A 24,307-nucleotide genomic window follows, 5' to 3' on the forward strand; every position below is an offset into this window, starting at 1 on the left:
GCTGTTTGCCCTTGGGGCACGCTGCGTGCTCGTCCCCGAGCCGCTGCTCTAGGAGTCCATAAGACACATTGAACCGCAGCTTGGCAATACCCTCCGTTCTCACCTCATTTGCTCACTGGCTGTGATTTACAGCACCAGGAGCCAATGGGCTGTCTCAACCAAATAGGAGGAAGAGTCCCCAGACAGCAGAGGTTGTCGAGAACGTCGCTCAATCACAGGGGGCTCAGGTAAGGATTAGGGGGGAGAGCAGAGAAGTTTTTTACCTTCATGCATAGAATACATAACGGTAAAAACCTTGAACCTTCAGAACCACTTTAAAAAGCATAAGTCTGTTTAAGCTTGGTAACCTTTTTCTGAATCCTTTGCCAGACCACCTATGAAGAAGTGTTGATTTGGAACAAAAAGTACACATATACTGTATCAAGACAATTGTCACACAGTGCAGCAGACTTTGCACCTTTTAATAGCAGTGGTCTCCAATCATAGGGTTTAGTATCCATCCTTCTGAGGACTTGTTAAGTTAAATTCTTTCTGGTGTGTCTAGGAAAAGATGGTCTAATTGTATGTGTTGCAGAGATGTACTGTCTATGTTTTTTTCGGTGCACACATACATTCAGAAGTGGATCTTCCAAGTTAAAATTATGAGCACTGCCATTGCTGACTTATTTATTGTAAAATGCATGATCCAGGACTGTCATCCTTATCCTTTCCTTACTACTTAGTGATTAACCTGGAGTGTTTGGGCATGAACTTAAGCAGGGATAAAAAATGACAGTGAATTAGATAGTAAATACCTTCATTCTTTGTTGACATGTTCCTTTTAAGATATTGAACATTATTAATAACTATGGTTTTTTAGTGTGTTTTTTTTCATGCTTGTGTTGTGCTTTTTTGCATGCTAACCTTTTCCTGTCATATTTGAATTTGGCTTGTGAATTCTTTAATATGGCAATAAAATGACTTTCAGCAGATAACTTGATAATATCAAAAACTTATGGGGGTGCTCTTTGTAGGGATATTTGCTTTATACTCTATTGCCTGTATTATATTGAAGGTAAAAAAAAAATAGCCCATTTAGCTTTGAATCCATGCGTTGTTTGACAAATTATTATTATTATTTTTTTTTTTTTTAAATAGAGGTTGCTCAGAGACGTATCGTGTGCCAACAGTGGAATACAAAGTAACAGAGGGAATCCCATATGAGTTGAAATTCCCTTTCAGGAACAACAACAAGTGGCAAAGAAATGCAGCCAAAGGAGAGGCCGCTGGGCTTCGACAAGTTCCTTCTCAGCTGCAGAGCCCTGCATCATCAAGGGTCTCCTCTGTTAAAGGCGATTCAAAAATACAGACACCTGAACGTTCCACAAACATTCCACGGAGTATTTCCAGTGATGGACGTCCTCTGGAAAACAAGAGGTAGGCTCATAAAAAGTATGTTTACTATAACCAGGCATATATCAAACTAATAACATGGGGTGTGTTCTGTAACTTTATACAGGAATTTTAAGACACGCAGGAAAATCTCAGAGTGTACTACCAAACAATTCTCACACTCACAATGGTTTATAATTGCTAGAATGTTGTTCTATTACTCAAAATATCTGGTTGTATATGGCCACCTTTCAAGTTAATGCCTGATGTAATTAAAACCAGGATATTACCTGAAAATGCAGAGCTGAGATCATTAACCATATCTAATTTAAATACATCCAATTTAATACTTCTGTAACATTTCCTTATGTGCTAGGTAGAACATTTATAATATATGAGCTTACTACCTAACAACGCTGTAAATCTTTACATTTTTTTCTAAATTAAGGTACAGCTTATAAGCTAATTGTACTGTACAGGACACAGGCTGATATCCTAGACCCTGAGTTATAGGCTGCTACCTTCAGGGGGTTGGACAATAACAAAGCTTTTGGATATTACCACAGGCATTCCCCTATAATCTGCTCCACTCTGTGAGTTCTCACTTTTTTGCTAGTGTCCTTAGGTGATTGAGCTTTTATCCCCTTTGAATATTTTGCTTAACCTGCTTCCATTTTTTTAATTCTTTAACTGCTTTCCTCCCAAGCCTCTCCTACATGTAAAAAACAGTTTTTTTTGCTAGAAAATTACTTAGAACCCCCAAGCATTATAAATAAATTATATATATATATATATATATATATATATATAAAATACTATATTGCCAAAAGTATTGGGATGTCTGCCTTTACACACACATGAGCTTTAATGGCAACCCAGTCTTAGTCCGTAGGGTTCAATATTGAGTTGGCCCACCCTTTGCAGCTATAACAGCTTCAACTCTTCTGGGAAGGCTGTCCACAAGGTGTAGGAGTGTGTCTATGGGAATGTTTGACCATTCCCAGAAGCGATATTGTGATGATGTCGGCCGAGAAGGCCTGGCTCGCAGTCTCTGCTCTAATTCATCCCAAAGGTGTTCAGTTGGTTGAGGTTAGGACTCTGTGCAGGCCAACCAGGTTCCTGCACTTCAAACTCGCTCATCCATGTCTTTATGGGCCTTCCTTTGTGTACTGGTGCGCAGTCATATTGGAACAGGAAGGGGCCAACCCCAAACTGTTCCCACAAAGTTGGGAGCATGAAATTGTCCAAACGTCTAGGTATACTGACGCCTTAAGAGTTCCCTTTACTGGAACTAAGGGGCCCTAACCCCTGAAAATCAACCTTACACCATAATCCCCCCTCCACCCAACTTTACACTTGACAAAGTACCGTTCTCCTGGCAACCACCGAACTTACACACACAGTTGGTGACATCTGCGCACTGTGCGCTTTAGCCTGTGCTGACCCCGCTCATTTTTACTTCGCCTGCCTCTTCGTGGCTGAGTTTATGTTATTCCCAGTTGCTTACTTTGTTATAACACCACTAACAGCTGACCGTGGAATATTTAGTAGCAAGGAAATTTCACAGATGGACTTATTACACAGGTGGAAACCTATCACGGTACCACGCTTGAATTCACTAAGCTCCTGAGAGCGACTTGTTCTTTCAAAAATGTTTGTAGAAGCAGTCTGCATGCCTAGGTGCTTGATTTTATACACCTGTGGCAACAGAGATGATTGGAACACCTGAAACCAATGATTTGGAGGGATGTCCTAATACTTTTGGCAATATAGTGTATGTGTGTGTGTTTTTATGTGACAGTATTTGCGCAGTGGTTTTTACAAACACATTTTTTTGGGGGGAAAAAAACTACACTTTAATGAATTTTAATGCACAAAAACACAATCTAATACCCAATTTCTTTGTAGCTTATAAAAAATGATGTTGCACCGGGTAATAAATAGATAGCTAACATGTCATGCTTTAAAATTGCGCATGTTCGTAGAATGGCAGCAAACTATGGTACCTAAAAAATCTCCATAGATGACCCTTTACAGGTTACCAGTTTAGAGTTTCAAAGAAGGTCTAGTGCTAGAATTATTGCTCTCACTATAATGTTCGTGGTGATACCTCACGTGTGGTGCGAACACTGTTAACATTCTTGTGCGACCTGTATGTGAAAAAAGGTAAATTGCTACGCCTCCCACTCAATAATTCAAACCAATATTCACATCTCTATGAATAATAAACCACAAGAAATAAAATTAAGAAAAAAGTCCATATATCACTAACAGTAAACGAACATAAATAACAATTCGTGTAAAGTCTCCATGCAAATGACGTAAGTTTCTTCTCCAATTTCCATACAGTATATCACTGCATTCCATCTCTTGTTATCTTCCACAAAAAACATACGTGGTGATACCCACCAGCATTCACCACTGCACTCCCCTCCAAAATTGGACCTGTATAATTTCAGGTCTCAAGTGCCTTTCCCCTTATTTGGGACTCCTTTCAGTATATCTCCTTCCAGTGCAGCCGCATGTATTTATTCATAAGGTACTCAAACATAAGATGGATAAGTTCCCATATGTTGTGATCTGGCCCTTTAAGTCACAATTCCATCATCTTAACCTTGCTACAGTGATCTGTGACTCCATTTCACATGTGGTGTTTGGCTTCTCTGTTCACCTATTGATAGGTATACAGAGAAGCCAAACATAACACCACACCACAAGAGTAGTAGAAACTCACATTGCAATGAGGGTATTCATTTCTTTTCCTTGTTTAAACCTACTCCACTATGGCGTGCACTCAAGAATATCTTATCAGTGAACTTTAAAGCAACCCCTGTCTGATTTAAACTGCAAATATGATTAGAAAAATTGCATAGGTCAAGATTGGAGTATGTGAAAACCTCATGATGAATTATTCTTCAGGTTCAGTGATATAGGCAGTTGAAGTTATAGGCGAGTCTGAAATGTTCTAGTACAGTTGAGCTTTACCATGCTTCCTTCCATGTCCCAAGCCTTCCATATTTGTGACCAAGGCCATGTATTATTAAAGAACATCTTTGGTGAAATAGTCATGAGACATTTTAGGAATTGACAACTGCAATTTATTTTCAGGTAATTAGATTCAAACACTGCTGACTCCACTTTACTTTTACCATGCCACAGTTGAACAGTGTTGAGCAGCTTGCACTAAAGGTTATCATGCTTTTTCTGTAAAAAAAGAAAAAAAATTGTTTATCCGCAGAAGTTAATATTATAGACTTGCCACAATGGCCAGACATTAGCAGGAGGTTCATGTTCTTATAAATTGCCAGGATGTATTTGTGAATTGTTAAACGTCTTGGCTCTTTTCTTAATTTTACTACATCTTTTGTTTTATATCATCTTCTTGACTGCATGTGTTTCATGCTTTCCTTTTCTCACTTTGATAGCTGCTCATGTTTCTTTGTAGCTAAGAAAGCTCTCTCATACTGTGTGCAATAAATCTGTCTTATTTGGTTTAAATAAGGCTATCTCCAGGTTCAGAGATTTATGTATCTGTGTCATCTGTGGCTCTTGGACGATCTCAGCAAAGTCGTAGCTCTCCTAGCAGTCTTTCCACCTCCAGTGATACCGGCTCCAGTGGAGGCTCCCAGCGCAGGCAGAAATCCATGCCTGAAGGGTATGTTTTTCCTCCATGTTGTACCACAAACATTTTGCCATTGGTATTTGTAGGTTTTTATTGCCTTTTAATTTTTTCCAAGTAGTTTAGATACTTCTGTTTCTGGACATGCAAACCTTTCTCTTTGGCCTTTTATCGCTGGGAATATGACAGTGAGAGGGGCAGCCACTTGTAAATCCCCATTAAAAAGGGTTCTTTTTCCACTATATGAGCTTTCAGAGTATGAAATTCCCTGTCAGGTGAGATGGTAATATCCAACAGTGAGTATTGGATGGTGTTCTTAGTAGGAATGGAATCTCCATGTATGATAAGAGGGATTCACCATTGGAGTGATTGACCAAAGAAAATAGTCTGAGTCCCATTGATAGGGCCTATAAAGACTTATTCTGCTATTGTGAGTGGATTTAAATTGGCATTGACCTTGGCTTAGTGTACGGTCTTCCTCTAGATCAGCATTTGATATAAAATCTGTGGAGCCTGATAGATTTTTTTCGTTTTCAACCATGCTACCGATCATGCAATAAATTACTCCTCTTTTGGTTCTGGCTTTTGTGGTTACCTTTCATTTTACCAAATGGATTGTTTGAATATTCGACTGTCCTAAGTTTAAGTGGCATCCTATGATTAGCCTTATTTTTGGTACATCTCTCCCAGTCTGGTCATACTTTGAGTTGCCCATAACAAACTAATAGGCCCAGCAACATATACAGAGAAACTAGATTGGGGCAGAGGGCAGAGATGTGTTATGACATTAAAAGGTTGGTCAGTATCATTCATATTCATTTTCTTTTCATATTGCATTGATCTTTCCCTGCATTTTGAATTCCATCTACAGTTTACTGCACTTTGTCTTGGTGCACTGTGTTATATGTTCATAGTACAGTCATTGACATGCATGTCAGCAAGAACTGGCTCATAAATGTGCATGTTGTAGTGCATGCTTCCGATTGGCTTGAACAAGCTGTCATCAGCAGTTGCTGTGAGATCATTAACCTGCTTTCCAGCATTTGATTTCTTTCACCACTCTACTGGTAACTGGTGCTTACAAAACATATTGCTGCTTTTTTATACTTTAACATAAATATCCTTAGTCACTGTTGGGGTAAAGCTGATAGTTGTGGGTTGCTGAATTTTCTGTTTGCACTTAGCTTTTAAAAGAAAAACTTGCCAAAATTGCAATTTTAGAGACTTTACTGTCAAAATTGGTTACAACAAACACCATTTATGAAAAGGGGAATCCTTCTGACATTTCTTTCTTAGTTTTTGGCCTATTGCTGCAGTTTATTTCCCTATATGTATTAGATTATTAGATTGTAAAGTTATTGTGAGTTAATGATTTCCTTCTCCAATCTTTTATTTTATATGAAGAAGTGCATGCAAACCCAAAATAATGTTTACATTGTAGCTCACCTTTCAGTAGCTGTGGCCAGTCTATTACAGACTTGATTTTCTTTTATTAGTACCGTATTTTCCGGCGTATAAGACGACTTTTTGACCCTTGAAAATCTTCTCAAAAGTCGGGGGTCGTCTTATACGCCGGTATACGTCAGGGCGGCACTTTTTAGGGGGGCGGCGCGGTACCGCCACCGCCCCCCCCGTTCCGACAGAAGGGACACTAAGTACAGGGGTGGGCAGAGGGCTGCAGTCTCTTACCTGCTCCCACGACGATCCATCCAGGAAGTGCTGCTCCTTCAGTCACTCCGGCCACTCCCTCACTCCTGCTGCTCGGCTCCGCCTCCTCACCGGTGATTTGCTGCCAGAACTGTAGCTCAGGAAAGGCACACAGGCGGCCAATCACGGGCGAGGAGGCGGAGCCGAGCGGACCCGCGAAAATCGAGTAAGGGAAAAGCCGGTAAATGTGCAGTGCAGAGGTGCTGCTGCAACCACATATGCTGGCTGCAGCCACATATGCTGGCTGCAGCAGCACCATACTGGAACAGGGGTCAGCAAGTGTCATTGGTGTCAGTGGGAGGAATAGTGCCGCATCATTGCTGTCACTGATACTAATGATGGGGCATTATTCCTCCCACTGACACCAACGATGGGGCACTATTCCTCTCCCCACTGACACCAACGATGGGGCACTATTCCTCCCACTGACACCAATGTTGGGACGCTATTCCTCCCACTGACACCAATGATGGGGCGCTATTCCTCCCACTGACACCAATGATGGGGCGCTATTCCTCCCACTGACACCAATGATGGGGCGCTATTCCTCCCACTGACACCAATGATGGGGCGCTATTCCTCCCACTGACACCAATGATGGGACGCTGTTCCTCCCACTGACACCAATGATGAGGCGCTATTCCCACTGACACCAATGATGGGGTGCTATTCCTCCCACTGACACCAATGATGGGGCGCTATTCCTTCCACTGACACCAATGATGGGGCGCTATTCCTTCCACTGACAACAATGATGGGGCGCTATTCCTTCCACGGACACCAATGATGGGGCGCTATTCCTCCCACTGACACCAATGATGGGGCACGATTCGTTGCTCTGACACCAATGATGGGGCACGATTCCTCCCACTGACACCAATGATGGGGCGCTATTCCTGCCACGGACACCAATGATGCGGTGCTATTCCTCCCACTGACATCAATGATGGGGCACGATTCGTTGCTCTGACACCAATGATGGGGCACGATTCCTCGCACTGACACCAATGATGAGGCGCTATTCCCACTGACACCAATGATGGGGTGCTATTCCTCCCACTGACACCAATGATGGGGCGCTATTCCTTCCACTGACACCAATGATGGGGCGCTATTCCTTCCACTGACAACAATGATGGGGCGCTATTCCTTCCACTGACACCAATGATGGGGCGCTATTCCTCCCACGGACACCAATGATGGGGCGCTATTCCTCCCACTGACACCAATGATGGGGCACGATTCGTTGCTCTGACACCAATGATGGGGCACGATTCCTCCCACTGACACCAATGATGGGGCGCTATTCCTGCCACGGACACCAATGATGCGGTGCTATTCCTCCCACTGACACCAATGATGGGGCACGATTCGTTGCTCTGACACCAATGATGGGGCACGATTCCTCGCTCTGACACCAATGATGGGGCACGATTCCTCGCTCTGACACCAATGATGGGGCACGATTCCTCCCACTGACACCAATGATGGGGCACTATTCCTCCCACTGACACCAATGATGGGGCACTATTCCTCCCACTGACACCAATGATGGGGCACTATTCCTCCCACTGACACTAATGATGGGACACTATTCCTCACACACTGACACTAATGATGGGGCACCATCATTGGTGTCAATGGGAGGAATAGTGCCTCATCATTGGTGTCAATGGGAGGAATACTGCCCCATCATTGGTATCAGGGGGAGTAAGAGTGCCCCATCATTGGTGTCAGAGCGAGGAATCGTGCCCCATCATTGGTGTCAGAGCAACGAATCGTGCCCCATCATTGGTGTCAGAGCGAGGAATCGTGCCCCATCATTGGTGTCAGAGCGAGGAATCGTGCCCCATCATTGGTGTCAGAGCGAGGAATCGTGCCCCATCATTGGTGTCAGAGCGAGGAATCGTGCCCCATCATTGAAATACCATACTGAAATACCATACCATATTGAAATCAAATCTGATGTTCTTTCATTTTTATTTGGTGTGCGTTGGAAGAGGGGTAGTCTTATACGGCGAGTATAGCCCAAACCCTATATTTTAACAGGAAAAGTAGGGGGTCGTCTTATACGCCGGAAAATACCTGGAATACTGGTTAGGGTTACAACACTCTCTAAATGTCTGTCAATGGAAGTGCAACTTTGTTGCCCCAGGATGCATGCTGACACTGATGCGCAGTGTCTCTATGTCAGCTTAATTTATTTAAATGAGACCTGTTCAGTATGAAATGACCAGGACTCCAAATTTGGCATGCAGATACACAGTGCCTGCATGTTTTCACAGTGATGGGCTAAATATAACATATGGAAAATTTACCCAGTAAATAGATTACCCAGAATACCTAGGACATCTAGGAAATAGTTTACCAAATTAGCCCTTTATTTTTGACAATGGTTTGCTTTTTAAGCCTTTCACCATTCTATCCTTATTCTCTGTTTAGAGCGGGGTCACTCCAATACACTGTGGCTTGGGTGCAGCATGATTTATTCGTGTTTTACACACGTGTTTTAGGTGCAGTCTTATTGACTTATTGGTGCTTTCAGAAAACTCATGGTCTAATAGAAGTAAATGGAAATTGCACCTAAAACAGGTAAAACGCAGATACAATTGCGCTGCACCCAAACCGCAGCATGGTGGTGTGAACCTGGCCTTATGTGTTAGAATCTGCATTTCTCCAGCATTACTCAAAGCCTGAGTAGAATGCGGAGTGGCACATAGAGCATCTACTATGTTTCAGCATAGGGAATTGAGATACAAACTTTAGTATATTCACAAACCCATCTTAACCTGCCAAGACACACTCGCACAATTGGGAAAATCATACATCTTATGTACACTTGTTAGTCATCTCAGATAAACAATCGCTATCTGAGATAAGCACTTTGCAGTGTCGAGCTCTAGCCTGTTTTCTTAAGCATAGTAGTAATTGTGACAAATAACAAAAAAAAACAGACACTAAACGATAAAATAAAAACCAGTGTGCTGTTTCTTTAAATGATCAAACCCATAAATAACATTCATAAGTATATACCAATAAACAAATATATGAGATATGTGCAAAAATTGTGTAAAAACGTTCATTGATAATTCATATGCATATAGTCCAAACTGAATCCCAATGTGACAAAGTGCTCAATGCTTGTAAACGTCACCAGTGCTCAAAATTCTCCTTAGAGAGAAATAAGTGGGCCTCTTACCAACTCAAATTGATCTTGAGTTACAGAGATCAAAAGCACTCAAGATCCATATCAAAGGATGGCACTCTCACTGTCAAAACCATCGAATGGACGGAGATCTCATCAATGGAGTGTATGGATAAATTAGCCGACATCCAAATGTAAACATGTATGAAGCATAAATAGGGAGAAGCCTCATAGTGCAATCCATAAAAAACTTGCTTTATGAAAAACTAATGCACTTACATAAATGCAGGATAAGAGCAAGCCATATATAATATAAAGTGGCCACACACCAGTGCGCAATGACGTCTCACTAAGACTACATCTGACGCATTTCCCCAAAATTGGCGTCTTCTGGGATTTACGCAGAGCTTTACTGTTTAAACTGTATGTAGCCTCAGCTGCCTATAGTATACAGCATTGTGTTCCAGCAGTGGGATGAGTCCTCCCCATCCTGCTCCCAGAACAAAACTAAGAGTTAAGCTAAGTGCTGCTCAGTCATTCAGAGGAAGCTTTGTATTCTATGAATGAATACAAAGCTTCCGCGTATTGGCTGAGGCAGAGTGCATGGCAGTGAGGACAGAGGAAATTGGCTTTTTTTGGTACCAAGACAAGTACAACATGATTTAAAAAAAAAAATCACAACTTTATTACAATATAATAATTATAAGTTTTTATAATTATAATAATTTTTATAATATAATTTACAAAAAAAAAAAACCCCATACAATTCACAGTGATATGCACATAAACTCCCTTTACTTATTACCTGCGGGTACAGAAACCCCAGTATTTATACAATTCCATCAACATATAATGGAACAGGTGACTCGGTATGTGCTGGGGGTGTCTCCAACTGTGAAAAATACACCTCAACACATTTTGCAGGTAAGCTTACTTCTTCAGGCATTGTAGAGGAGTGTTTATAACAGAAATTAATAGGAAAATACAAACACTTTACAAATTTGAAAACGGAAGATTTTACATCAAACATTAGCTTAAAACAACTTAGAAACGCACCAAACTCTCTGGGGATCCACACGTCTAGGCAAAAGAAGTCACTGCCAAAATCCTGCACGGTCTCCCCCTGGAGCAGGCGTGGGGGTGGATATGATAGCGACTAAAGGACTGTCCTCATCAGCCCGCTTCTCTGCCAGAGCCAATTAATTTAGAGAATACAAAGATTACTCTGAATGGCTGAGCAGTGCTCAGCCCAACTCTGTTTTGTTCCAGAAGTAGGATGGGAAGTCATGTCCCACTGCCAGAACACAGTGCTGTATTCTATATGTAGCTAAGGCTACATACTGTTCTCACAGCGTGTGATCAGCACAGAGCCAATCAGCACTGTCTAGACCAGGGGTGGGCAAACTTTTTGACTTGAGGGCCGCAATGGGTTCATATATTGGACCCGGGGGCCGGACCAAGAGTAGATGAATGATGTGTATGTGTCATCCATAGTAAGTATAGTAATATTCCCCCATAGTAAGCATAGTAATTAATCCCCCATATAGTAATTCATCCCCCATAGTAATTCATCCCCCATAGTAATTCATCCCCCATAGTAATTCATCCCCCATATAGTAATTCATCCCCCATAGTAATTCATCCCCCCTATAGTAATTCATTCCCCATATTAATTCATCCCCCATATTAAGTCCCCAAGTCCCCCCTGTGTCAATTCACTTACCTTTGCTCCGCGCGTTCCTCTCGCCGTGTTCCCGCGCCGTTCCGGTGTAGCATGAAAATCTGTCTCGTATGAGGATCTGTCCCCCTCGACGTATCTGCGCATGTGCCAGTTTCAGGCATTAGCAGCCGATCGGCGATCTCTGGCACATGCGCAGATACGTCGAGGGGGACAGATCCTCATAGGAGACAGATTTTCATGCTACACCGGTCTTCAGGGCGGACTGTGAGAGGAGCCTAGCTCCCCACGCTCCTCGGGCCGGATTAAAAGGTCCGCCGGGCCGTATACGGTCCGCCGGGCTGTAGTTTGCCCATTGCTGGTCTAGACAGAGGTTAGGGGATTTCCATTCTAGAGAAAACTCCTACATGCTTTAACCAGTGCTCAGCTGAAGTCACAAGACTGCTCTAACTGCTGATGAGAAAAGGTATTTAGCAGTTTATGTTTACTAAAATAATCGCATTTCCATGTTCTGTGTACTGTGGGAGACCAGATACTGTGGGAGACCGTGAATGCAAGGTCTTGGGTTTAGTAACACTTTAATGCAGCGTGAACACATTTTTAAGGAATTAGTGCTTTTATTGTTTTCAAACCCTCTATCCACCAGCATTTTGAGCATATGATATATGTAGCATTCATTTGGTATGGCACCTATATGCACCTTGCTGACGAGCGTGCATTGTAGTACACTCACATGTGATCTTGGCGGAAATGGCACATGGATCTTTTTTGGTTTGTTAGGCAGGCCTTTAAAATTCATTGGCTTCCTTAACACAGTGCATCTTAACACATTGCATAACATATTTCGATGCACAGCAATGGTATAAATGGACCCTTACCCGCTTTTGGTTCTATAGACTTCAATGGGAATGTTGCAGAAAAGCATGTATTGTGTTTTTGATGCGTTTTGCATTTAAAGTCTGCCTAACAACAAGAAAAATTTTAAAAAATGAAAAAAAAACCCCTGCAAAATGCAAAAAACAACAAACATGTCTATACTTACCTGCTATGTGCAATGGTTTAGCACAGAGCAGCCTGGATCCTCCTCTTCTCGGGTCCCTGCAGGCTGTCCTGGCCCCTCCCTCCTTTTGGGTGCCCCCACAGCAAGCAACATGAGACCTATATTGAGACATTGTCGGGTACAGCATTCCAAAATTTTATAGTTTTGATGACAGTTGTCAAATGTGCAATTTCTACGCATTTCCTGTTTTTTCTTTGGGGTGCAAAATGTGAATAATATGAATAAGGGGGCCTAGACAAAAAAAACCTACTGAGGTTTTACCTGCCTCTATACAATCCAACACTAAAAGAAAGTTTTGGTTGGAATTCCTCTTCAACTCTCCACCATCTACCAAAAACTGAAATGTCAGTTTTGGGGGGACAGACAGTTTAATGCCAAAAGTGAAAGAATAACTTCAGGAATGAATTCTTATCAGTGTTTTACTTGCCTCTGGCATGGAACAGTTTAGGTTCAAGGTTATTTTAGTAAAGCCATGACTTGATAAATGTTGTTTTGCACCTTTACATTGTGCCGTGCTGGGTTCAATTCTGAGGTTGCCTTGTCAGTTCATTCTTCGCCTAGACTATCTTTGTTTGGGCATAATATTGTCTACCTAGCCAGGCATGCTGTAAATTTGGGAATTTGCCTGTAATCACAATAAAATGGAGAAAAAAGCAAAGTCTGTAATACTTTAGAAATACATTTAGCCCTGCAAGTAATCACAGCAGTGAGCCAATCCATGTAATGAATAACTGTGACCACAGTGTCACATCTCAGGACCCAAACAGGTGTGACAAATAAATGTGTTGTATTCTTGGTAATAATGGTTTGTTTTCTTTGCACAAATAATATGCTGTTGTGCTGCAGCATTGCTGTTGATTACCTTGGCAGCTGGAATTGCACAGTATCTTGCTCAGTAAAAAAGAATGGCTGGAGAATTAGACTGATAACTATATTACAATTTAATAAAATACAGCATTGTCTGGAACATGTGAGGGCATATTAGAATGCTGTCTTTATTTTGTACAATATGCAAAACAACAGTAGTGTTTACTTTTCACCAGAGACCTCTCATTAGGATCACTGAGGATATTTCCATACTGAGGAATGGAGTGGCATTTTGGCATCTGGCATTTCCTGGAAAGTCTAGTGTGATGGAGTGATCTGTCATTAGTGGTCTGGTTTACACTGCATTAAGATGTTCAGATTTCAGCAGCCTTTAACCTAGTTTTTACAAAAGTGGTGTAGCAGTGTATGGCAAAGTGAGTTGGTCCTTTTTAGTCTACCACAGCAAATCAGATTCTCTATTTAAAACGTCACCAATGAGAATGTATGCGTATCCATCAGTTTAGTATATTTTGGTAGTGGTAGAGCTAAACCATGTGGCAAAACAGTATTGAGCACTTTGAAATATGAATTTGGGGTTAGATGTTTTTCATCTTGCAAGAAAATCACATGCTACTAATGTTTATTTTTTCCATAGGATGCAGTAATCATAGGTGGTAGGATTGCTTAGCATTTTAGGAAGACAAGCAAATCTCATTTTTAACTACAATAAATGTCTGTCTTCGCTCAAAAAAGCCCTACTCTTCCTTATCTTATCTTCATGGTTGGTTGAAGTGTGCAGTGCATATGGGTAGAATAAAGTATTTTTAGAATTAACAGTGAAAGTACTAATATGATTTGTGGCTGATTTATTAATATTAAAGGGTAAGTCCATCCAAAATTTCAGTTTAAGTTTTGTGGTGTTTCTTACCCATCATGTTGCCTTCTCCCTAATACTAAATATGTTCAAAACCAAACTAGGAGTGTCAGGTTGCCTTGTAGCACCCACAGCCCATGAACTTTAAAGAAGCCTAACCAAGAGTTGCTGAGAGAGCTAAGAAACTGTTAGGTAATTTAACTCTCTAATCTCTGCCAAAGCTGATATTGTACATTTAGGACCCATGTCGATGGGTTTTGGGCTTGTATCAATGGTATCAATTTGAGACACTTTTGAGAAAATTTGAAATTCAATGACAGTGCATTTTACCTGCAGTTGACCTTCTTTTGACCTGCATTTGACTTGCTTAAAGCAGGTTTTGCATTCTCATAAACATGTATGGGAAAGAATAGCCTGCTTGAAGCAAACAAAAGACTTTTAAATAAACATGGCTACCTGTATAACAATAACTATGCATCTTCTCTTATGGACAGGTTTGGAGTTGGTCGTAGATCACCAGCTTCTATTGACAGGCAAAACACGCAGACAGATTTGGTGGGCAGTGGAAAGTCAACTCCAAACTGGCAGAGGAGTGAGGACAATGTTGCTGATCAAATAGGTAAGTGTGTTTAGTGAATATAATATTCAATATATCAACTCGTTCTATGTATATTCCCCAGCAAGCTAAGATAGAGTTACAAAATTTCACATTCAACTGCTGAATATTTACAAATCACTATACAAATGTAGTATAAAGAATGTTTTCTCAATGACACCATACTGAGAGACCATGTATAGGTAGTTAGTAATTGTGAGTAGGACAAGTAATGTGACAATGGTTTGATGTGGTTATTGGAATATAAAAGATGAGCAGTAGCTGCAGCAAAAGGTGCAGTAGTATGCAAACCTTCTTCTTTCCAACCTGTGATAGCAGCATGTAACCTGTGATAGCAGATCCCCCAGACGTCCCTCTGATGCAGTGCCTGGAACTTTATGTGGTAAGTAAGGACATGTATGTCTGGCTGTGTGGAAAAGTTCCAAATGTTGACGCGGAGTATCTTATCACAGCAATGCAGGTCATAGTTATTGAAGATATGCCACTAAGCTCTATCTCCTCAGTCCATATACAAAACTTTCAAGCTGGTCATCTGACAGGCACAAACCAGGTCCAGACTACCAATGACAGGTAGCCGATTGACTCTGATTGCCTATAAGCCACAATGTATTATTTTGTACCAGCACAATGAAGAGGTGTAGTGAAACAATGTGATACGACACTCAGCGTCATCATTTGGAACTTTTGCACACATCCGGACATATATGTCCTTTTCATACGATATGATACATGTATACACTTTTTACTTCCTTAATAAATTATATTTTTTGCTTACAAAAAAAAAATCCTAATACATTAAATTAATTGGTTTAATTGAAAGTAATAGCGTCTACAAATGGCAGTATATATACTGGATTTTTTTTTTAAAATAGTAGTAATGGTGGCAGTCAGCAACTTATAGCGGGACTGCAGTGGACATTCTGACACTGTGGGGGGGGGGGGGGGACGACTAATTGCCACTGACATCCCAATGACACTAATACAGTGATCAGTGCTAATAAAAAAGCAATGACACTGTACTAATGACACTGGGTTGGAAGGGTTAACATCTGGGGCGATCAAAGGGTTAACTGTGTGCTGTTTTACTGTGTGTGCTGTGTGTGTTTTACTAGGGAAACTTACTGCTGTGTATTTCTCTGCTGTGCATAGAAATACACAGCAGCATGTTACTGCTGGCAGGAGAGAGACCTGTGTTGTTTAAAGCCTTTTACATTTTTTGGTATCCATCTCCTGAGTTGTGCCTGTCCACAGCTTTATCAAAGAGATCTTTTGACAGTGCCCACCCATAGTTGATTGTTTGCTTTGCTTGCACTACCAGGACTGAAATATTCCAGGAAAGCTCTTTTCATGCTGAGTTATTCAAAATTACCACTGCTGATCACAGTTGAATAATGGATTTGTGTGCCATTGAGAAGGTGATTAGCTACAACTGACTGGGTTTACAAGTCATTTTTTGCCGAGGGGGTGGTCCTTTTTCTCATGGATTCTGTTTTTGATTTTTTTTTTCCCCTGACATGTTGGTGTTATATCTTTCACTTGGATGTTATAAGCTGCGCTGAGAAAATACAGCTAGATAAAACAAAAACTGTGTCTATCTTCATTTCAGGCTGCAAAGCAATAAAATGTGATTATTTTAAAGGGATGGTTCTTTTCTATACCCACTGCATGTTCAAATTATTTTAGATATCTGCAATAAGCAAATACATATCGAGTCATATCAGTCAATCCCAATTGGTCCTCAGATTTGACTGTAGTCTTTTATGGAATGGAATATTTACCATCTAATAAGATCATGTTGCTATTTTATCAAAATAGAATACATGTAAATATTGTTGCACATACATTTGAACCATAAACATTGGGTCCTAAGGAGAGCTTTTATAAAATATCTTTCCAGCTAATTTGCATTTTTATTACATTTCACAATTAAGCTGTCAGATGAGGCAAAATGTTAGCTGAATAAAGCAGCAGGGGATGTAGAACTGCATTGCCTGAATAGAATTCTGTTCCTTTTTTTATTATTATACATGCTTTGTAGTTTGTGCTGTATGAATGCTGCTCATCAACATTCTGTGCACTCCATCTCGTAGGAATTAATCAAGTTTGGTATATGGTAATATGTTTTTTCGTTTCTGTAATATCTGTTCTCCTAAAACCAAAAAACAGATAAATTGCTAAGTAGACTTATACCATTGGGATTCTTTAGTAATGTTGATTATGCATTCTGATTCTAACCAACAAGTTTGGGGGGTTTATTTTGCACAAGTTTTCACTTAATATCTGTTTTAAACATATTTTGTTAATAAAATGATATCCAGTGGGGTAATTGCTTGTAAAACTTCTCATTAGATAGTAAGCTCTCACAAGCTGGATCCCCCTAACCCTCCTGTCTTTATTTGTATTGTAACTGTACTGTCTTTTTTTTATAGTGCAAACTGTTGGCCCTATATAATAATAATATTGTAGGTACGTTGTGCAATGTACAAGATCATTTAGACTTAGATAAAAAGGAAAACATTGGCTTTCATTGTGTAACCAGTTCCAAAAATGTTGATGCTGACCTCTGATTCAGTACTTTACATATCTGAATCACGCATTCTGCTAGTAAAGCTGTAGTTAAATATGATCTCCAGATTTACATGCTTATTCCATGTTAGCCATTGGATCCAAAAAAATAACCAGGTAATTAAAATTTTTAGCAGGAGGGGTCAACAATGTCAGCCTAAGTATTTTTTAATGACAGGTTTCCTTGCCTGTTGTGGCTCTGTAACCCATGAAGTTCCTAAGCCAGAGAGAGCCAATCTACTAAAATCTTCAGGAGAACAGCAATGACAAAACCCATGACTGATGTCTGTTAAACATGTGCCAAACAACCATAGTCTACTCAGCAGTTACTTCTATAGACTGCTCGTAACAATCCCTGCTGGGTTGAACAATCCCTGTGTAGAGCTGAACAAAACCAAACATCTGGTGTCTTGGGATAATTTTCCTAACAGTTCATCCAGCTTCATATTCATATTGTGGCCATAAGGCTATATTACTACAACATTAAACAGAGAGTATATGTATAAGCCTCCCATGGTGTCATTTGTATTCATATTTATCAGGAAGATAGAAGCCATGCAAAATGCTATATATACAGTGAAGGCATGCTTTAATGATGGTTCTAGTTTCCATGTCAGTTGACAGTACATGCCCTCTAAATATTGCTTCAACATACAGGCAAGTAGATTAATAACCAACTTGGTTATTTTGCCATGGAAGTATTGAAGCTTTAATGCTTAGCACACAATTTTAGGCAGAAATAACTTTTACCACATCATTACTAAGCTTGAAAAAATAATTGATTGCTCTTTAAAAAGGACTAGCTATTTACTGACCCTCATTGTACCCTAAACCCAGCCCCTCACCTGAAACGAACCACTTTAAATAGCCTTAATGAACACTCAACGTATTCTCGGGAAATAATATCATGTTGACAGTGTCATAAGATAAATCTTTGGTGTCAGTTTACAATACACCTAATTATCAGTGCTGAAAAGTCAACACCAAAATCATTGCCCTATAATCAAATCATACAATATTCAGAGACTGCAGTGGGTTTTGCCAGTGGCTTTATAAATGTTTTAAAATGATGTCCTGTTTGGAGATAATGCTGTTTGAGGGGATATATGCAGTATTAAACTATACTAAATGACTCTGGAATTAAAAATCTAATATTTAATTTATGTAAACATTTTTGTGCTGAAAGACTTTTTTCGAAGCTGCCTTGATAAAGTTAAATCAAATTTATGATCTCAAGAGTTGCTTAGTAACCCATTTCTGTATTGCGAAGCCATCTGTTCAGTTACTGTATGTGCACATTTCATCACGGCAAACCAGCAATTAAGCAGCTCCATCATCCTTGTGGGACAAAATGTATGTGTGTTTATTTTTTTATTTTTTTTTTCCCTTTTGCTGCAGATGTTTTATTCTCATTGAGATGGTAACAGTGAATTAATTTTGTAGGTTACATTTCTCCTCCTGATTCTAAGAGAACCATACAATTATGGCCATGCGCATGGCAACGTCCAAATATTTGTAACCATGAAAAAATATTTATGTATATGAGGCATTGGGCAGTAGATATGCCTTGCTATACCTGAGACATTTATCAAAGTTATTGTATACAGTATGTACAATTATGCTGCAGGTTACAAAGGCATAATGTATTAATTGCCCTTTTCAGCATTTTACCAAGAGGTGGTTTTTAAGCAGATTGTTATTGTTTACAATGCTATCCATCCTGCAACCAACTATTTGTTTTCCAATGGGACTTTTAAGGCAACCAATTCTTGATACATATATTTAAAAATAAAAAAAAATTAATGTTTTTGTTTATACAAAATAAAACATATCCATTAAAGCCATATAGTGGCAGAATTTTTTTTTTACATCATCTGTTCTAGTACAACATTACAATGTAGCAACCCCATTTCAATAACCTGGGCAGGACTGTATCTGTGCAAACAGTATTTCAAATCCTCAGTCTTAGCCCCTCATTTGGATTGACCCTACTCATTTTAGTCATTTTTCCTCCTCAGGGTAAGGGTATGCCAGTATGTTAAACTTATATTTACATATTTATAAGCAGCCACAGATTAAAACCACATTGTTTATCTACTTGGGTGCACACAGCCAAAAGATCCTTCTGGAAGCACATACAAGGATCATGCGGACTCAACAGAACCAACAGCCTGGTCTTTATGCAGTGGTCCCTTCAAGATGTTTCAGAAATACAGCTATATTGATGTCCTCCTCTCTGGCAGCAGTGGCTCTGCAGTAGCCAGTGGCGACTGCATTGGGAGTTTACCAAGCCCTTAAAGAGGAGTTCCAGCTGAAAAAAATAAATAAATAAAAGTCAGCCGCTACAAAAACTGTAGCTGCTGACTTTTAAAATACAGTCACTTATCTGTCCCTCAGTCCAGCGGTGTCCTCACCGACCATCTTCTCCCCCTGGCGCCGACATCTTCAGTGTGAGCACCCAGCTGTGACAACTTGCGGCTTCACAGCTGGATGCCCACTGCACATGCGCAAGAAGCGCTGCACTTTGTGAATGGCCCCATAGTCTTCTGGGACCTGTAACATGTCCCAGAAGACTACGGGGAGGGAGGGGGGAGGACAACTTCCGCTTCTGATCGCCTTAGGCGATCACAGCAGAAGTGGGAGCGAGTACCTGTCAAATTCAGGTACCCGCTCCCCAATGGTGCCAATCCTTAATGGAGAGCAGGGGACAAAGACCTAAAGCCGGAACTTCCCCTTTTGAGTGGAACTCTGCTTTAAAGTCTGAATGACATGCATGCTTTTATGTTCCAGAGAATCTGGTCCAGAAGATCCTACCATTTGGCAGCTCCTGGAAGACTTTTCAAGAGCTTTGAATTTCTCGGTTGGAACATTCCATATGACAGCTTTCATGGGTGGGCACTATATCTGTCCACATGAGAAGGATCTTATGACTCATGTGTTATTTGACAGAAACTCTTTTCAAGAAGTGAATTGACACACTGCCCTTTTAAGTGAGAATGCTTGTTTGGACCATCTTTTTTTTTTTGGCCCTAAAAAAGACTGCTGTCATAAGAGTCATTTACTCCTGCCAGTTAAGGACATGTCTCATGGCTTCTTTTCCAATCTGTTCACAGTTCCTGAGCTATGCAGAGATCTCTGACCCATTCTGAACCTCAAGGGTCTTGACAAGTTCCTGAAAATAGAAACACTCAGGATGGGGTTCACCCAGTCGGTTCATCAAGGTTATTTACTGGCTTCAGTGGATATCAAGGATGCCTACCTTCTCATCCCAATTTTCTGACCTCATCAAAGATCTCCGGGATTAGCGGTGAAGAATTGCTACTATCAATTTGTGGCATTACCCTTCAACTTGTCATCAGCCACCCCAGGGTGTTTACGAATGTGTTAGCTTATATTCTTAGATTACACTGTTCAACAAATTTTTATTTTTTGCCAGTTTTGGAAACAAAAGGATCCATTTCTTAATGAATTTCACATTCTGAGTTCAAATATAACAATGAAATTTGTCAATTGGCTCTAGTTTTACTGTAAACGGAAAGTTTTCTACTATAGGCGTAATGACTACATAATGCACAATAATTATATAGATAGATGTCTTTCCACAAATATAAAGCAAGTGATATTGACTACATAACAAAGCCTAAATGGCATAATATATTGCATAGGATTACCAAGAAAAATTATAGCCATAAGCTAAGTTGAATCATTTTAATACTTAGGATTCTCACTAGTTTTGTCTTCAGTTTGTGTCGGTTTTGCTTCTCTTGGCTTTTCTCTTGTATTCGAGGAAAGGGCTCTCTCTTACAACTGTCCAGCAATAGTCAGCAAGCATTGATGGGCTCCATTTACCTTGATATATTCTTTCCATAGCTGCAATGTCTTGATGGAAGCGCTCTCCGTGTTCATCACTCACTGCTCCACAGTTTGGTGGGAAAAAATCCAGATGCGAATGTAGAAAATGAATTTTTAGAGACATGTTGCAACCCAGATTTCTGTAAGTCTGGATGAGTTTTTCTACCACTTTCTTGTAGTCTGGTGTTTTATTGTTTCCAAGAAAATTTGATGTCACTGATACAAATGCTGTCCAGGCAGCCTTTTCCTTTCCATGCAACAGAGAAAGAAACTCATCATCATGAATAAGTTTACGAATCTGTGGCCCAACAAAGACTCCTTCATTTATTTTTGCAGCACTAAGTGCTGGAAATTTGCTAATCAGGTACTTGAAACCTGCTTTATTCTTGTCCATTGCCTTAACAAAGTTTTTCATTAATCCCAACTTGATGTGTAATGGAGGTAATAAGATCTTATTGCTGTCTACAAGTGCTGGATAGTTAACATTTTTTTCTCCAGGCTGCAATGACTGGCGTAATGGCCAGTCTCTTTTGGCATAGTGCATTTCTCTCGCACGACTGTCCCACTCACAGAGGAAGCAGCAGTACTTCGTATATCCACCTTGAAGTCCAAGTAGGATAGCAATCACCTTCAGGTCACCACAAATCGACCATTGATGTTCATCATAGTTGATGCACCTTAAAAGCTCTTTCAAGTTTTCATACGTTTCTTTCATTGAAACTGCATAAGCAACTGGAACTGACGGCAGCTGATTGCCATTATGGAGCAAAACAGCTTTAAGACTCGCCTTTGAAGCATCAATGAACAGCCTCCACTCATCGGGATCATAGCATACGCCGATGGCTGAGATTAAACAATGAACATTGTTACATACATCAATATCACCTTCCTGGACGAAGAATGGGATCAGATCTTTCTGACAATGACGGTAGAAAGACGTACGAACATCACTTGCTAGGAGATTCCACTGTTGTAGTCTTGACCCCAAAGCTCTGCCTTGTTCTTCGGAAGATCCAGGTCTCTGATAAGATCGCTCAATTCCACTTGTGTAATGAGGTGTGGTTCAGTGGGTGTGGATGGAAGAAAGTCTGGGTCATGTGAGGTTGACGGTTGATGACTACACGCTTCAGGTTCTTCCTCACTTGACTCAACCACGAAGGATTCTGGTGCTTTAGGAATTGATAGCCCCTCTCCATGAGGAACTGGACGTATTGCCGATGGAATATTTGGATAGTGCACAGATAACTTTTTCTTCTTATTTAGCCCTTTTGTTGGAGGCACCATACAAAAGTAACAATTACTAACATGATCTGTTGGCTCTCTCCAAATCATTGGCACAGCGAAAGGCATAGATGCCTTTTTTCCATTCAACCATTGCTCCAGTGCCGTCCCACAAGAATTGCAGCATATATGTGGTGCCCAGCTCTTGTCCTGGTCTCCTATCTTGCAGCCAAAATACAAGTTGTAGGCTTTCTTATTCATTCCTGTTATCCTCCTTTTTTGTGAGATAAAAGTTATTTCACCGCAGATATAGCAGAAATTATCTGCTTTATTCACACATGTTCGAGGCATTACTGAGTAGCCTATATAAGCATAAAACGAAATGTAAAGACATGGATAGGTTTGGTGGGGTCTGGGCCTAGTACTCGATGTGGTTAAGATGAAATTACTGCTACCACAGAAGAAATGCCTGTCTCTTCAATCCCAGGTGGAGTCTCTGAGATTGTTCAAAAGTTTTTCCATTTGGGCCAGCATGAGGGTGCTGGGGAAAATGGTAGACACCTTTGATGCATTCCTCTTTGCCCAGTATTACCTCAGAGCATATCAGCTAAATTATTCAGTTGCTGAGGCAAGTTTCAGGAGTACTTGGACCTGCCAATGCTTCTGACTCCCACAACCAAGTCAGCACTGAAATAGTGAATATCCACCCAGATGCTGGATTGGATACCTTCTGATGCATTGATTGGTTTATACAATGGATGCCGGCCTGTTGGGCTGGAGAGGTGTTCTGGAGAACATTTTGGTTCAGGAAACCTGGTTGCCAGAGGAGCGGAAGTTGCCAATCAACACTCTGGAACTTTAAGTGAATTGTCTAGTTCCCCCTACACTGTTTTGTCTGCCTTTGAGGTCTCCTTGTCAGGGTGCAGTTGGACAATGACAGTTGGCTGTGGCATACATCGAATTGTGGGACAAGAAGTTGAGCTACTCAAGAAGAAGCAGAACTGATATGGTCAAAGCTTCATGTTTCAGCCCACTCTACCATGCACATTCCCGGAATGAAAAATTGGCAAGTAGACTTTCTGAGCCATAAGCAGCTGAGTCCAGGAGACTGGGTCCTTCAAATGAAGGTGATTTGTCTGCGGTGGGGGATGATAAATGTGGATGTCTTGGCTTCCTGATTCAACTACAAACTGAACCAGAGATCTACTAGCGTTAGCGATGGATGTATTAGTGTCTCCTTGGGACCAGTTTTGCCAATCTATGCTTTCTTTCTACTGAAGCTTCTTCTGCACCTCCTGTAAATAATAAAGGTGGAGGGCATGCTGGTGAATCTAACTGCACCGGTTTGGCCAAGAAGAACGTAGTATTTAGAGGTTTTAAATTCTTTGAAGACTAGCTGTGGGCTCTTTCAGACTGATCACACTTGTCGTCACAGTGTTCAATAATTAATTGTGCTTTACAGACATTGCTTTGATGGCAAGTTTTGAGAATTAGGGAGGTTTAATCCCTATCCTTTTTAAGACTAGAAAGTCAACCTCCAGAAAAGTGTACCATCATGCTTGGAAGGTTTATTTCACCTGGTGTGAAGCTTGTGAGTAACCATCCAGGGACTGATCATGTCTTCATGCTCTTTCAGAGACCTATTGCATCTCATTTCTTGGTTAAAGGTGTTGTGTTGGGTGTCGCATGGATTATTCACCTGTGCATAACCCTCCCCCTCCCTCCGTTTTCGTCAGACCTTAACTTGGCCTTGTCTGACCTGCAGTCTTCTCTGATGCTCTTTGAGAGATTC

The 24,307-nt window shown here is 40.7% G+C and overlaps 1 protein-coding gene across 7 annotated transcripts in view; it reads left to right on the forward strand.

Moving 5' to 3' along the window:
- Nucleotides 1-24,307, forward strand: part of SIPA1L1 (signal induced proliferation associated 1 like 1) — a 419,939-nt gene that overhangs the window by 322,899 nt on the left and 72,733 nt on the right. For 6 of the 7 annotated variants that reach the window (XM_089686855.1, XM_089686849.1, XM_089686852.1 and 3 more), the window contains exons 11-13: nt 1,138-1,416; nt 4,874-5,026; nt 14,756-14,880. In XM_089686855.1, coding sequence (XP_089542981.1) covers nt 1,138-1,416; nt 4,874-5,026; nt 14,756-14,880 — 557 coding nt within the window. The remainder of the gene's footprint in view (nt 1-1,137; nt 1,417-4,873; nt 5,027-14,755; nt 14,881-24,307) is intronic. The other variant, XM_089686853.1, reaches the window with a different exon arrangement.

This window comes from Staurois parvus, unplaced genomic scaffold (assembly GCF_062004578.1).
Source record: "Staurois parvus isolate SC_StPar_1 unplaced genomic scaffold, SC_StPar_1.0 ptg000414l, whole genome shotgun sequence".
NCBI classification, from domain to species: Eukaryota; Metazoa; Chordata; class Amphibia; order Anura; family Ranidae; genus Staurois; species Staurois parvus.